Here is a 14511-nt window from a genome sequence, read left to right on the forward strand (position 1 = left end):
CTGATCATGAATTGCAATATGTTCCTGGAGATCTTTACCGCGCATCATTCCTCACCTCTTTCTCTCCAATGTCAACCAACCAAAGCTTAAGCTTTCAGGCCATGCATGGGAACCTCCTCGTTTAGCTTAAAGCAAGGGGACTCCCCTGCACTGTGATGCAGTCTAATCAGCACTGTAACTGAAGCATGTCACGCTGTTCAAGCTTACACAAAAGGCCTTTTCTCTAATTACTACTTCTTAGAATCCATTTATAGAAATTAACAAGCATTTTGTTTCAATCAACTCGAAGAGCATCTTTAGTAATAAATACTACAATTGTTCCATTAAGTTAGAAAGGTCAAGGAATAATTTATTCCTTAATTGAAGTGTTACACTCACAAAGGCCTGACATATGTGATTATCTATCTATACACTTTGTTTTCTCTGAAAATGACTGCCATTTTAGTCAATGGTTTTGTCCTAATATCACTGCACATATAATTTTGTAATATTAATATCATTCACTTTTATTCTGATTTAAGTATTTGTCAGTTCTGTCTGTGCTTGAACTACTGACTACTCCCATCTGTAGCCTTTATTCCAATGGATTAGTTGCTATTGCGTATGCACTTCTGAATGACCCCTGTTAATTTTAACCGCACTAAACATTTTGTTTCCTGCTGTCAACTCTCACATCTCAGTGTTTTAAAAGTCTCAACATAATTTCAGTCTTCTAGTCTTGTTTCCAATTGGTGATTGATGCGCCACATCACCAGTTAAATGACTATTCTTATACAGGGCATACACAATGATCACCCTTCCTCTCATGCAAGGACCTTGTGATTTGAAGATTATGCTACCTCTCTAATGAACCACTGTCCGTGAACATGAAAGCACACTGAGAAATTAGCGAAGCGTCGTCAGTTTGATGATATGCACATTAATTAATCATCTTTACCATCATATGTCATAAATTACCTTCATCTTCTGTGCATGATCAACCTGGGGAGCTGACCCACCTCATCTTGCATTAATATGCACCGATGGCACCCTGTGCCTCGTACACCAGCATTTGATCAAACCACAGAAAGCGTTGAGCAAGGGGAAGTCAAAGTTGAGCTTTGTCGCAAAGTTGCTTAGCTGGCGGTCCCCGTGCACTTTTCATCAGTTCACTGAGAGTTTACACCATGCTCTTATGTTTGTTTTTCCTCCTCACAAAGTTACAGAGGACGCGCCGTCCTCTTCTAAAAATGAAGGTGTGTTGAATACTGAATATATTTGCTGACGGTTCTGCATATTTTCCATGGCAAGACAATATGTCTGTGGAAGAGTAAACAGTCAAGCTATTTTGAAGGCGGTAGCGTGACAGGTTTTGCTCATAAAACCATAAAGAAGGGAGGGAAAGTGCGTTAATTAGCCATTTTGGAGGATAGCTACAGATAAACACTGTTATCGAGGACAATAGGCAGAAAAGGGGAGCTAATATTTGTTGGGAAATGAGGAACTAATTCCATGGCCTGGGTCTGCAGAGATTCCAGAAAGAAGATAAGCCCACTGTTATGAATAAGTTATGCCATTGTGGCTCTTTCTACCTCCTTCGGTTATGAAAAACAGGGGAGTGTGGAGACGGAGGCATCAGAGCAGGGGTGGTGGTACACAAATTATCTACTTCTTTTTTTTTGGCTGATAGCATGTACCCTGTTCACCAATTAGGAAGAGATAATAGGTCTATTTTGCACATGAGTGTGTTTTTATAATCAGGTCCTGATACGCTGGAGATAATTTAAACTGCTCTGTGATGAAAATGGGGAGAACAACAACATAATTTTGTTATTTGGTTAAACAGAATTAGTCATAGATTTTATATGAGGTTGGGTTGTGAGTTTGTTTCATGCATTTTTAATTCACGTAACACAGAATGGCTTTGTTGTTTGCAGTTGACTTTTATGACCACTTATGTTTGACCATTGCTATTTCAAAGCAGATTTAACTGCCAGTCGGGCCTCTTGCTCTGACCCAGTGTCTTTCATTTTCAACAGAGCGACCGTTACACCCCAGCGAAAAAATTCTTGAGCAAGTGCTGGAGTGGAGTACCTTGGACAGCCCAAGCTCTGCTTTTCTTGTTATAAAGAAGTTTTCAGGCACCAAAAGAGTGGCTGATGGGAGAGGTAAAGTGTACAAATGATTGCAGAAAACCATTAAAATGTTTTTTTTTAATTGGTATTTGTGCTGTTTTGGATGTGTACTGTTTTTGCATCCTGGTTGATTGACTGCAGTTGTTCTTTAAAAAAAATAATTGTTGAATCTGTAACTGTAGTTTCTAACCAATTTGTACTCCAGTAGGTATCTCTTCACCTATCAAAGGTTATGTGAAAATATTGTTGAGTAACTGAAGTCTTTAAAAACATGAAAATTATGACTTCATTATAAAAAAAAATCCCACATTTAGCCAGAAATATCAAAAACCAGGGGTCAAGATGAAGGGGTGGTTTTTCCATTCACTGCTATGCTAACTGCACTGAGAGCCTTTAATCACCAAGAACTAATTTGTTGATGTGCTGCACAGGAGCATAATGACCCTTCCTTCTCTTATAGTTTTGGCTAAAAGTAATGAATAAACTCAATTGAATAAATTCAATTAGTATGGCTGCTCTGTCAGAATAGTTAGCTATAAGTAATGGGTAAGCCAAGCCTCCACTTTGTGTGTTAGTTAATGGATATTTGGTTATAGCTTGAGTGATGTCTAAACATTTGAAATAGTTGCAAATAGTGGAACAGGTAAAAGTTATGAATGACACAAAACATCCAGCTTCAACCACCTCAAGTGCTGGAAAGTAAACTTGAACAGCATTGTGATCTTTTGAAGGCTGAAAACGGCTAAATGCTGACTTAAATGAATAATTCAACTAATGACCATACAATACAAAATATTCTTCTTTCATAGATTTCTCTGTGCTTTACAGCATACCAAAAGCAGATCATAAAAGGCGACTATCTGAAGTTCAGCGATGGATCCTCCAAACTGCTGTCAGGACACAAATTCCAGGACAAATACGTTGTACTTCGCGCAGAGAAGCTGCTGCTCTACAGAGATATCAAAGTAAGTACACTTTTATTTTCCGCTAAATCGACTGTGAACACTTGCCACCGTGGGGGTTTTTGCATGCAAACACAATAAGAATGTGGTGAACAGAGAGTAGCTTGTATCGCAAGGGAATCTAAAAGGTTATAGAACAGCTTAAGAAAACCAAAGTGTGTTAGAATGGCACCAACCTAACTGCAACCAAATAGACTGAACTCCACCCAAGCGCTTTCTGCTTAATTTCCCTGGCGACATGTCCATTTCTGGGATCCACATGTTCGAATTAAGGGGGGAAAATAAAACACCCCGAAGGCAACGGACTTCCCACTCTCTTACAAAAAAGGAAGAGTACAGTGTGTGCCTCAGAGAGGACCAGCCGGCCCGAGTTCCCTGGAGGACTTTTCTTCTCAGCGCATTTCTGCAGTTTGAAACATTGGATTCGTAAAGGAGTGTGAAGAAGTGTTAATAATTGATGGAGGTGCAGTAACTCTGGCTGTACTGTGGGAGAGAAGATGGTGAGGGGTGATAGGCGTGAGTGGGTGCTTTCATTGAAAGCTTTTCTAAATATCAGGTTGCACAGGAATGTGTCTAATTATTGAGTAAATGCAAAGGAAATTAAAAGTGTTACTGAATTTTAATTGATATTCTTTGGCCTCTGCAATTATTGTGAGGTCTGTATTTAGCACAAATTATGTTGGGAATGGGTGGCAGGCTGTGATGTGTAGGTGTAAGAGGCAAGCTATAACTCTGATTTTGTTGACTTTGTTCTCTTCTACTTTTTTCTTTGTAGCTTGGAAGAGGAGGGTTATGGGTAATGATTCAGTTAGATTGTCATTCTGCGCAGATACTTTGTGGATATTTTGTTTTATTGTAGTTTACGCACCTAAATTGAGTTTCAAGTGTGTGTCTCATTTAGATTTTTCCTGCAGGAATTTATTCATATAAAATATTCAAAGTATTTTTTTTTCTTTTGCAGGCCACTAAAGCAGAGAAAGCAATCCAACTCAGCTCTGTGAAATGTTACCTGGGCCTGAAGAAAAAGCTCAAACCTCCAACCAGGTAAATCTGTGGCAGGTTTACTAAGAATGCTGTACGTTAAGAGCTGATGCGGGGTCATTTAGTGAAGTGCAAAAAAGACATTATGTATTTGGAAGGTTCATACACTGTTCTTTCCAGAAGGAAACAAGAAAAGAAAAGTGAACTAATGTGCTGTTAGCTGACAGGAAAGTCAGCGACTTAACTGAATTCGAAATAAGTCTCCTCATGCAATAAAAAAATATCAGGACATGCATGAAATATCAAGAATTATTTTGACAGAAGCAGTGGAAACAATGGGTCCGATTAGCTTTTTTTGTTTTCAAGGTACAATATGCATGTTTGTCCTTGTATGATTGACTACTACAAACAAAACAGACGATGCCTTTGTTATAAGCCGCAAAGAGAGCACAGAGAACAGCATAAGTTCAGTCCTGTAGGTTTTGCATTTTGAGCTCCTTTAAAGTGCAGGTTATGTCCTTTGTTTCCATTGGTGAAGTGGTTTTTGTTGGCAGGTGAATATTAGTGAAATGTAGATGATGAGAAGTTGTTAAATAAATAAATTTCAACCTGCTTTCCCCGATGTTAAATCACAGCTGCAAATGCTGCTGCCACAGCAGCCAATCAACAATTATGAGCTAGGTTTAATGGTCATTTGTTATAAATTTCCATTCCCTCCTTGCATATTTCTTGGCGGAATAAATAATGCATTAAGCCAAACTGTAATTTTTACATTGCAAAAATTTGATATGGCAGCATAATAAATGTGGTCAGATGTGACTCATTAGTGCCAAGCAACTGCTGCACATTTTCAGAAAAGCCACCCCTCTGTGTTATTAAGATGAACTAGTGATTATTTAGCATTGCTATTGTCTTTCAAGTGTATTTTCCTTAATTGTGTGCGTGTGTGCACCACTTTGGATGTTTGTCCTGAAAGATAGATCGCCCTTTTCTCTTCCCTCAAAGTTTTGCATAACCAGGAGACATGCGAGCCACTTCCTGACCTCATCTTATTTTTCACTGTAATGAAATGGATTAAATGTAATTGCATTTTAACAAATACAAATTATCAAACTGTGCTTCCAGGGATAGAAAACATTGCTGCCACTGTTTTATTTTAATGATCTTCTGTTATTATAATTTATGACTCAAGCCAAGCCCTCAGCTGTACTTGTTGGTCAAACAAAGAGGAGATTTTTGAGAAACCGAACCCTATATTTCACATTTCCCAATTATAATTTCTCATAATTTTGCTCATGTCGGAATTTCAAGTCCAGGGAAGCATGAAAAATGAGTCCGACTGTCTGCATTACGACGTCCTTCAGGGGAGAAAAACTGGATAAGAGAGGAGGGAGTGGGAGATGAAGACAGACGGGGAAGAGGGACCGAAAGGAAAGAATGATACAGCGTGGTTATCATAGATGTAATGTTGAGTTTGCTGTGGGAGAAGTGATACGGAGAATAAAGAAGCAAAGGCCGAGTGCTGAGGAGAACGGAAAGAGCCATAGTGAGAGGGTTAGGAGAGGCAGTCACTCGAGTACCTCATTAGGCAGAGGTCTATCTGTGAGCGGCCTGCTGCGGGGTTGGATCGGCCGTCTTAACTCTCAGGAATGGTGCTCCAGGCTTCGGGCTCTCCATCTCTGCCCTCTCTTTCGCTTTGTTCTTCCTCTGCTTCTCCGCTCCTGTTCATCCACAGCTGTGAAGGGTTTCAGGGAAGGTGTATTCTCCAGGAAGGTGGTCTTTTCACCTTCTGCTGCCTCGGTGCAGGTTAATTTGCACTGTAACACACATAACACATGCGTATATGTGCACCTTTCAGTATACAAAAAGTTTGCTGTGTGGGAAGAGGGGTCTCTTCCTGTAGCTTGCAACATCACACAATTAACCGTGTTCATATGTGATCGTTTAATATACGTGCAGCAGACTCTGATCACGCTGCAGTACAGGGATTCTCCCACTCGCAAGACTACATTTTAGAGAGTCAATATCTCGTACATCTCTCCAAGCAAACATGTGCTTTCAGGCTTATAGGTGAGCTTCATGTGCTCTGTGTATTGTACTCCTTGGCCCAGAACATATTGAGGTCTGCCCATGCATAAACAAGTGGGCTGAAACTGCACTGATTAATCTAATTAATTCCACTGTTTAGCACCTAGCATTTTTAGTGAACTTGTTTTTGCTCTTTGCATTTTAATGAAAAGGTTTTGACCCACTGCTATCTTTAACAAGGCTTGCGGACTTTCGTTGCTGATTGGCTCTAGAGGTACATGCTTTAAAATTCCGTGTGTCCTTTCACCAAAAAGACATGTTTTCACATGAAGCTGGTGTTCAGGACATTGCAAGTTTATGTTTGCAAACTGAAAATCTCAAAAATCTGACCCTCTTCCCTCTCGTTTTACAGCTGGGGCTTCACAGTCTGCACGGATAAACAGCAATGGTGAGTGCCATGCAAGAGTTCGTCAGTTCAATTATTGATGAGTGTGACTTTTACCCTTTCCACTTAAAAGACAGAAAGAATCAAGTGGCACAGAGTTAAAAAGTTGAAGTTAAAGCACTTTGTAATGATCGGAGTGGGTTAGCAGTGGGGCCATCAGTGCAGTTATTAGTGATGGTGAGAGGCTGCTGTCTCGTTGACTCACAGGAAGTGGAATAATACACAATCTTTTTTCTCTTTTTTAAAATTCAGTTCCTATTTGCAACTTCCTTCTAAACCACTATCTGCAGTCACTCATAAAAAGGTTCACACGTTCACAAATGCAGTCGCTTGGCGAAAGCAATGTTTGTATGTTCTGTATGTTTGTTCTTACTTAAATAAGACATTTTGAACAGGATGGCCATACGTTTGATTCAAACAATGCTGACCTTCACATTTTAGACTTACTTGTAAACAAAGCTCTTTTTTAATTCCAGCCGTTTGGATGCAACAAGGAGGAGAATAGAAAAAGGAAAAATGAAATGAAAAAAGGGAGTACTTGTCATTTACCCCTGCCTTCAGTACCTCAGTGTATGGCTAAAGAGAAAAAGACCTGGCATCACTATGAATTTTAGTCCTTTTTATTTATTTATAACAACAAGTTTCCCTCAGTGGGCTTTAATAAGTGCGTTCATACATTAATAGGCAGTATAGTACAGCACAGCACATGACTACACAAGTGGAGACCAGAAAAAGGTAAAAATCAAACTGAATACTGTACAAATGTGAGATGGTGGCAGTTATTATTTAAACCATCATCAAACCATCACCCATCATTACTTACAGCACTAATCACTGCCGAAAGGGATACATTACCTGGGCAGAATCGTATAATCATAAGTAATGACAGCCAACCTACCTGTCGTCAAGTCTATTTACAATGATCAATGAACTGTTCCTAAGAAGACTCTGAGTCCAGTGCTGTGACTCACCAGATCCACTCACCTGGTTAACGTAAGTGTGAAAGTAACGAGGTGGAAATCAGTGACTGATGTGACTGAGCCTTCCCTCCTCAGGCATTTCTGCTGCGAGAAGAGGGAGGCGCAGGTCACATGGGTGACGGACATCATCAGGATGAAGGTAAGATGATGTGCGACGGAGGTGTGGATGCGCTCATGCGAAAGCCCGATGAGGTAATTTTAATGAGAGAGAGAGCAGGCAGTGAGTTTAGGAGTGTAGGAGGATGTGCGCGTGTATCCTTTTTCCAAAGCTTTTTACTGTTGTGTTGCAACCCAAAAATATCAGTGAAAGTGACATACGCACTGCGGACGCATCCTCCATTTCCCTTCCTTATTTGGATGAAAAATACACTCGGTTTCAGGCCCTGAATAAATCATCTTTTACAATCTGTATCTCAGAATAAGGAGATATGATAAATCATATTTCCCCCCAATCATCCATTTCCATTGTGCTGTGAGGCAGATGAAATACATAAACGGGAAGAGAACTGTAAAGTTTTCGAGGTCACTCAGCAATAACATAAATCATTTTATGTGGAAAAGCTGTGAGAATAAGGTCAAGGCGACCATAACAATCACATTGTGGTACTTAGCCCCAAGATACAGCTAAGTGTTGTCGCTGTCAGTCGCTGACACAGCACATATGACATAAATAATGCAAGGCAAAGCAAACACAGCGGGAATGGCTCCGGATGTGTCATATCATTGCATTATTTTTCACTCTCGCTGCTCTGTGAAATAGCCATCGTGTTTCCTCATTAGACTGAACACACGTGTCTGTTTTCTGCTCATTTCCAGGTAAATGACAATCACTTGAGCGTCATGCTCATCCGAAACCGACATATCTAACTGCAGCTCGAGATTTCACTGTTCTGTTATTGTATGCTCAGCGCACTGAATCAGCATTAGCCCTCTGCCCAGCTTCCTTTATGGGAACCCGTCTGCATCGCGGTGTTGTTTATCACAGGTGCTTACTGTAAAAGCCTTTTAGTGCCTTAGTTTGGGTTAGCAAGTAAAAAGGGCAACACTGTCAGGGAGAGATTGATCTAAAGGGGAAGCCAATTTTTGTCTGTTGTTTCAAGGTGTTTATTTCAGTGAGCTCAGTGACTCTTCTCTGCTCTTTGCAGAAGCTCTTAGCTGTGCAACAAGTAAATCTATAGCAGACTGGAGCCGGCTAAAAATATTAGGATTCTCCTCCCAAATCCACTAAATATCAGGATTGTCAGCTCACAACACATGGGCTTGTGGGAAGGACACAGGGGTTTGTGGGAAGGGCAGAGAGAAAGTGTAGATGAGAAAGTAGACGGAGAGCACTTCAGTGTTCTTGATTTCCTTTCTTTTACCTGTTAGCGAGCAGTGTGCTCCGACAGTTTCCATAGCAACTACTGATGGAGGACCTAATTTTGAAGCAAGGTGGAATGGATGGTGTTGGTGAGTGTAGGGGGTTGGGGTGGTTGGAGGGTATAAAGGTCCAAGGACAGGTCCTCACAGTGATGAAAGAAGGATCTGTTAAAGAGAGACAGTTCTATAGGTCTGGGGGTCACAGTGATATAAAAGGAGACATTGTTAAAGAGAAAGTTTAGCCAGGGATCAGAACACAGTCACACAGAGGATCATCGCCCTCCGACTTTCCCTCGTTTTTAAAGACGCTTGTGTTAGCCTGTCCAGAAACAGCGGCTTCTACCTATACAACCTGTCCTGTTTCTTCCTTACTGTCTAGTAGTTATTTGCAGTTATGATGAAGGATATTGATAGTAAAAATGCTAACATAGCACTGGATTTTTCTTGTAATGTGCCCATGTCTGTCTGTGTAGAGATGAGTGTATTTATGTGTATTACATTTACACTGACCTCTGCAGAAACTAAGCATAAACCATCCAAAAAAACGCATGACTTTAAAAGAAAAGAGGTAACGAATCAGCATGAATTATCCTTGTCACCTACCATGTTCCCAAATGACTGTACTCCTAATTCCTACTGTTGACTGTGTGTGTCTTCAGTACGGTTCTGACCTCTGTTTAAAGAACATTAACTCGAAAGAAGGCGCGTATCAGAAACCATCCAGAGTGGGAGCTGTGACTGCAGACCGGAAGATTCCAAAACCTGATCCCAGTTTAAAAAAAACGGTAAGAAATCTCATTCCCCGGCTCAGTCAAATGAACATCAAAAACAATTCTGGCTTAAAAGACTTGTCATCACTACTGTGATCTTTATGTAAGATTGTTAGCTAGTGGCGTGGCTTATTGGACTGAAATGTGTCTGCAGCTATCAAGTGGATTGCCATGAGATTTGGCACAGACGCTCTTTCTGATGCTTTAGTTTTTGACCAAATAAATGCAAACTGACGTGACACTCACATCAACCTCAGCCATACTTGTGCTCAGCCCTAATTAGCAACTGCTGCTGGCATACAGTGTTTGCTAAACCTCAGCATGTTCGTTTTGTCATCATGAGTGGTTAGCATGCTGATGTTCAGCATTTACCTCATAGCACAAACTGTAAGAAGGCCAGTAGCATGACTGGAGACCCGTGGTCCTCTTTTTAAATGGTTCACTCAGAACACCAAGATCTGAAATTAAGAGGGAAATTATAAGCACTCATGAAAAGTCTGAATTGCAGGAACTGATTTTGACCTCTGTATAAGTAACCAAAGTATACTTTGACTTCACTCATTTGTCATGATGGGAAGAACTCAAATTGAAGTTACTACATCTTACTCATACAGTCGTGTTTTACTGCTTTTCACTGATTTATTAATAACTCAGATGACATGAAAAATGACTTGATTTCAGTGCGTTGCAGTTCATCTTTATCTGCCATATTTGCCCACAGCTAACAGACAGTAGGAACTCCCTTGAAGATGGCAACCCAAGGTCCCCCAAGGACACCGCTACCCACCATGAAACGAACACCGCAGACAACTGCCCGAAGCACATCAACATGCTCAAGGCCCCGGCAGTCCCGCACAGAACACCCTCTGTGGATGTTTGCCAGCCTCAACGCCTGACTTCCACGTCTTCATCCAGACACTCGCAACCCTTGCCTTTGCCAGTTCCTCCTCAGAGTGGCTGTAAGACCGTCAGCCGGAGACCTCTGGGTGGGAATGCTATTATGCCACCTAATCTGCTGAATGAACTAAACTCTGTGCTGAGCAAGACTGGTCGCAGTGCCAAGAGCAGTGACTGACAGGACGTGAGGAGAAAGTGAGGTAGTGAGAATCTACAGCTTGAGCAGTAAGACTGACATTACAGGGCTGAGTAGAGAGAGAAAGAAAGATGTGGAGGGTGAAAGAGGAAAACACCACACAATGCAAATGGAGCCAAAGTAAGTTGCTTTCATGAGGGGAGGAATCATAGCCTGAGGTGTGCTTTTAAACTTGTATATATAAAGGGATGTGGAAAACAGGTGCAAGGAGACTCTGGAGGTCGTGCAGACCTCAGCTGGACATGGCGCTGACCCAAGCACTACAAAACGTGATTTATATGCCGCTCCTCCCAACCCAGAGAACGTTACAAAAATATGTTCAGCTGTCAAACCACAGAACCTTCCAGAAACCCTTGCTTCATGCTTCTGAGTTTCCAGTCTCTTAATGTGTAGACTACATCTGGAAAGTACTGTGTTGTTTCAATCCTCACACAGTGGAGTTAAACTTTAGTTTAATTGAATTTTGAATTATTAGTGGCAGTGTTCACCATCTCTGCAAAGAGATGAGAAAAGTGGATGAAAGGCCTGCCAGCCATTAGCTGTGGTTAATAGACTCAAGTTTTCATAATCATGAGATGCAGTATTAGCTGCTGGTAGCGAGCAGTTCTATGTGTAATTATTTATTTGTAATTTTTTTTTTTTTTTTTTTTTGTACATACACAAATATTTTAAACAGTTGCCCAACCTTTATCGCTAACAGCATTCTCTCTCATTCTCATTCTCTTGTGCACCACTGTCAACTTTTAACTTGGCTGCCATCAGATGTGATTTTCATGTACAGTATAAATTAACCCATTTAACACTGCAGATTGCTTTAACATGCACCACCAAAGTTGCACCTTCATATTCTGCTTTTTCGTTACTAAAACAAAATATTGAGCGTTAAACAGAAGTTTTTACACATTTGCTTATTGGTACACATGCATGTTAAAATATAAAATATTGCTGGTCTGGAAGGGCATGAATAAGTGATCATTTGCTTCTCTGATTTATGTTTAGTTTGAAAAGTTACATTGCCAAAACATTAGCGAAATGAGCTCTGAGTGACCACAGGTGTCACCACATCCACGGAAATACTGACTCAAGAAGATGATTTCCACTTTGGATGAAGTTGAGCGCAGACTGTGTTTAACTAGATATATCAGACGAAATATGTTGCTGACTCCTGTAAAACCATCAGACTTTGGAATGTCGGGTTCAGTCAGAAACAGGCCTTGAGCGATGAATCAACAAGCTGGACAGAAAAACACTCGTGGCTTTTCTGTTGAAGTTCAGGTGTAAAATTTACTGTCTAAAATGATATTTTTAAATTTCCCAAATAATTCAAGACACATTCAAATGATACACATGTGATGTCTTTATTCATATTTGCTTGGATGTGGAGTATTTATTACTGACTTTTGCTGAGAAAAAACTCCACATTGATAATGTCAGGAGAAATGCAGAACAGTGGGGCATCGCCTGAGCGGTGCATATTAAAAATAATCTATTTTTGCCAAAAAAAAAAAAAAAAACTCTGGCTAAAAATGACTTTTGATGTGTTTCCACAGAAATGCAGATGGTGGGAACAATGGAGATAGCAGAGGTGTCAGTGTACGAGTGTGTAACAGAAAGAAAGAGACCCAGAAAATGTTTCAGAGAAATGAAACTACAGACACACCCCAAATCCATCATATTATTACAGCTGGGTATAAAACAAAAGTAGTGCCTGAGACATTAACATAAGAATGAAGTAAACTTTGTGTAATGATAAGCGTGATAAACATCAATGTTGTTTAATGATAATTACCCTCATTGCTTTCAGGTTTATTATGCGCCGTGATTGGATTTTTTTTCATTCAGCTGTTGATGGCTTATTGTCTGTGTTCTATCTGTATTTTAATATTGCATTTGCTGTCTCCAGGTTCATATAGTAATGCAGTCATTTGGGCTTTTTGCACCCTGTAAATCTACTAAAGTGTATATAGGGATTTTCTATCTCATTGGATAGATTTCCTTCTGCTGTTGTCTCCCAGGAACATATCCGCATGACTTAGCAGGTAGAGCCAACTTAAGCCCAGTTGTGGATTTCAACACAAAGATCTTCCATCATTGGCTTATTTGAATGTAATTATATTGTCATTTTATTCATAGATTTCATCAAATTCTGCTTCCTCTCGAGTGAAATGTAAGAATAAACTCCCCGTCTCAAGTCGCACACTCTTGTTGAATAATGTATAGCGGTCGGAAAATGCACACGTAGGCAACTGTCACACAGGTTCCTCCATGAAAAATTCATATTAACATTTTATTTTCATTATGCCTCATACACCAGCTGCTTGTCCTTTGTTTCATGTCCTCATATTCTAATCATAAAGCTACCACATTTGTGCATACGTGGTCCGAGCACTTCTTATTAGGGCTGTGTTTGCACTGTACAAATATGCCTTCTTCTCTTGCCTTTATTATGTTACAATGTTTGTTGCAGTGGTAGAAATGAATACTGTACATTCCTACTTAATTGGCCTGTTGACAGTCATTTTCATTCCGAGCAGCTTTTCTATACACTAACCTCTTTGCTATATGAGATAATACACTATGTGTGTATGTTTTAAAATCGCATCTTTAGTAGGGAAGACGTGCACAAAACTATTGTTTCATCCATCTCTAGGTCCTCTGCGTCTTTCCTTGGACTGTCATCTGTATGTACATTTACGTCCTTCGTCCTCTGTGACTGTATAACCCAGCATTTTTGCCATCCCTCTGAGGCCTATAGTGCACCAAGGTCACCATATGGCTCCAAACGAGTTCAGTGAAAATCTCTGCAGCGTCGTTCTGTGTCGACATTGACCGTATCACTCTGTTTATTGAACGGCTTGTATGGCTGCATTGTTGGAAAATAACTTCATTTACTCAGCTACCGTACATGTAGTGTCTACCTGTATGTACATACAGGATGTACTTAACGTGGCCTCTGAGGGTACAACGTGATGGGCATGTAAAATGTGATGCATTATGAAGATATACCCAGTAGTACATAAAGTGTCAGCTACAACATTAAAGTGCTTGGACGTTAATGCATCCGTCTAAGTAATAATTCAGCATTATATCACAGTAGCTCTGAAAAAGCCCATTTTGAACAATTAGTGCTTTCACTTTTTATACGTAAACAGTCATGTCAGTGGTTTTGCATGTTTTCAGCTATTCACTGCCAATCACAATACTTTTCATCACAATTGACAGTTTTGTTCATGTTATGTTATCATGCTCTATCGTAGAAACTTGACCGTGTTTTGCTCGAGCAGCCGTCGACTTCCATTCATTTACACATATATATAAGCATAAAACTCCCTTCAGGCTTTATTTTTTTGTGTTAATTTGCATTTGAACTGCAGAGCCAATTTATGAGGCAGCTATAATTTAACTTTGACCGGACTTCTTTGTGTTCACTGTGGCAGAGTGACAGTTAAGAGGCAGCTAATTGATTTGCATATACTGCAGAAATTAATGGAAACCAAGAGATGCATTAGGGTAAATAATTATACAGCCTACATGGAGCTTAGGCTTGAAAACACACACAGACACAGTGTTGCTCTTTACTAGAGGTACGTTTTGATGGTAATATCGATGTACAAACCTGAAGGATTCTTCCACCAACTTAGTGCTATGAGTCATGCAGTACATGCATGTAGAGGTGTACAGTGGCACAGTACCTGAGCCGTATGCAGTGTTCACACAGAGAGTGATGACAGCTAGAGAGCGCGGAAGAGAGGGGAGGAGGGATTAGAGAGAAAAGGAGT

At 40.3% G+C, this 14511-nt stretch overlaps 1 protein-coding gene across 5 annotated transcripts in view; it reads left to right on the top strand.

Annotated features, from left to right (window-relative positions):
• The window catches only part of arap2 (ArfGAP with RhoGAP domain, ankyrin repeat and PH domain 2), a 102334-nt gene extending 89405 nt beyond the window's left edge, over window positions 1–12929 (top strand). For 4 of the 5 annotated variants that reach the window (XM_046381571.1, XM_046381572.1, XM_046381574.1 and 1 more), the window contains 7 exons: window positions 2019–2147; window positions 2943–3079; window positions 4038–4120; window positions 6498–6533; window positions 7586–7649; window positions 9529–9654; window positions 10361–12929. In XM_046381571.1, the coding sequence (XP_046237527.1) occupies window positions 2019–2147; window positions 2943–3079; window positions 4038–4120; window positions 6498–6533; window positions 7586–7649; window positions 9529–9654; window positions 10361–10714 (929 nt within the window). In that variant the 3' untranslated portion in view covers window positions 10715–12929. The remainder of the gene's footprint in view (window positions 1–2018; window positions 2148–2942; window positions 3080–4037; window positions 4121–6497; window positions 6534–7585; window positions 7650–9528; window positions 9655–10360) is intronic. The other variant, XM_046381573.1, reaches the window with a different exon arrangement.
• The last annotated feature ends 1582 nt before the right edge of the window (window positions 12930–14511 follow it).

This window comes from Scatophagus argus, chromosome 23 (genome assembly GCF_020382885.2).
Source record: "Scatophagus argus isolate fScaArg1 chromosome 23, fScaArg1.pri, whole genome shotgun sequence".
Lineage (NCBI taxonomy): Eukaryota > Metazoa > Chordata > Actinopteri > Scatophagidae > Scatophagus > Scatophagus argus.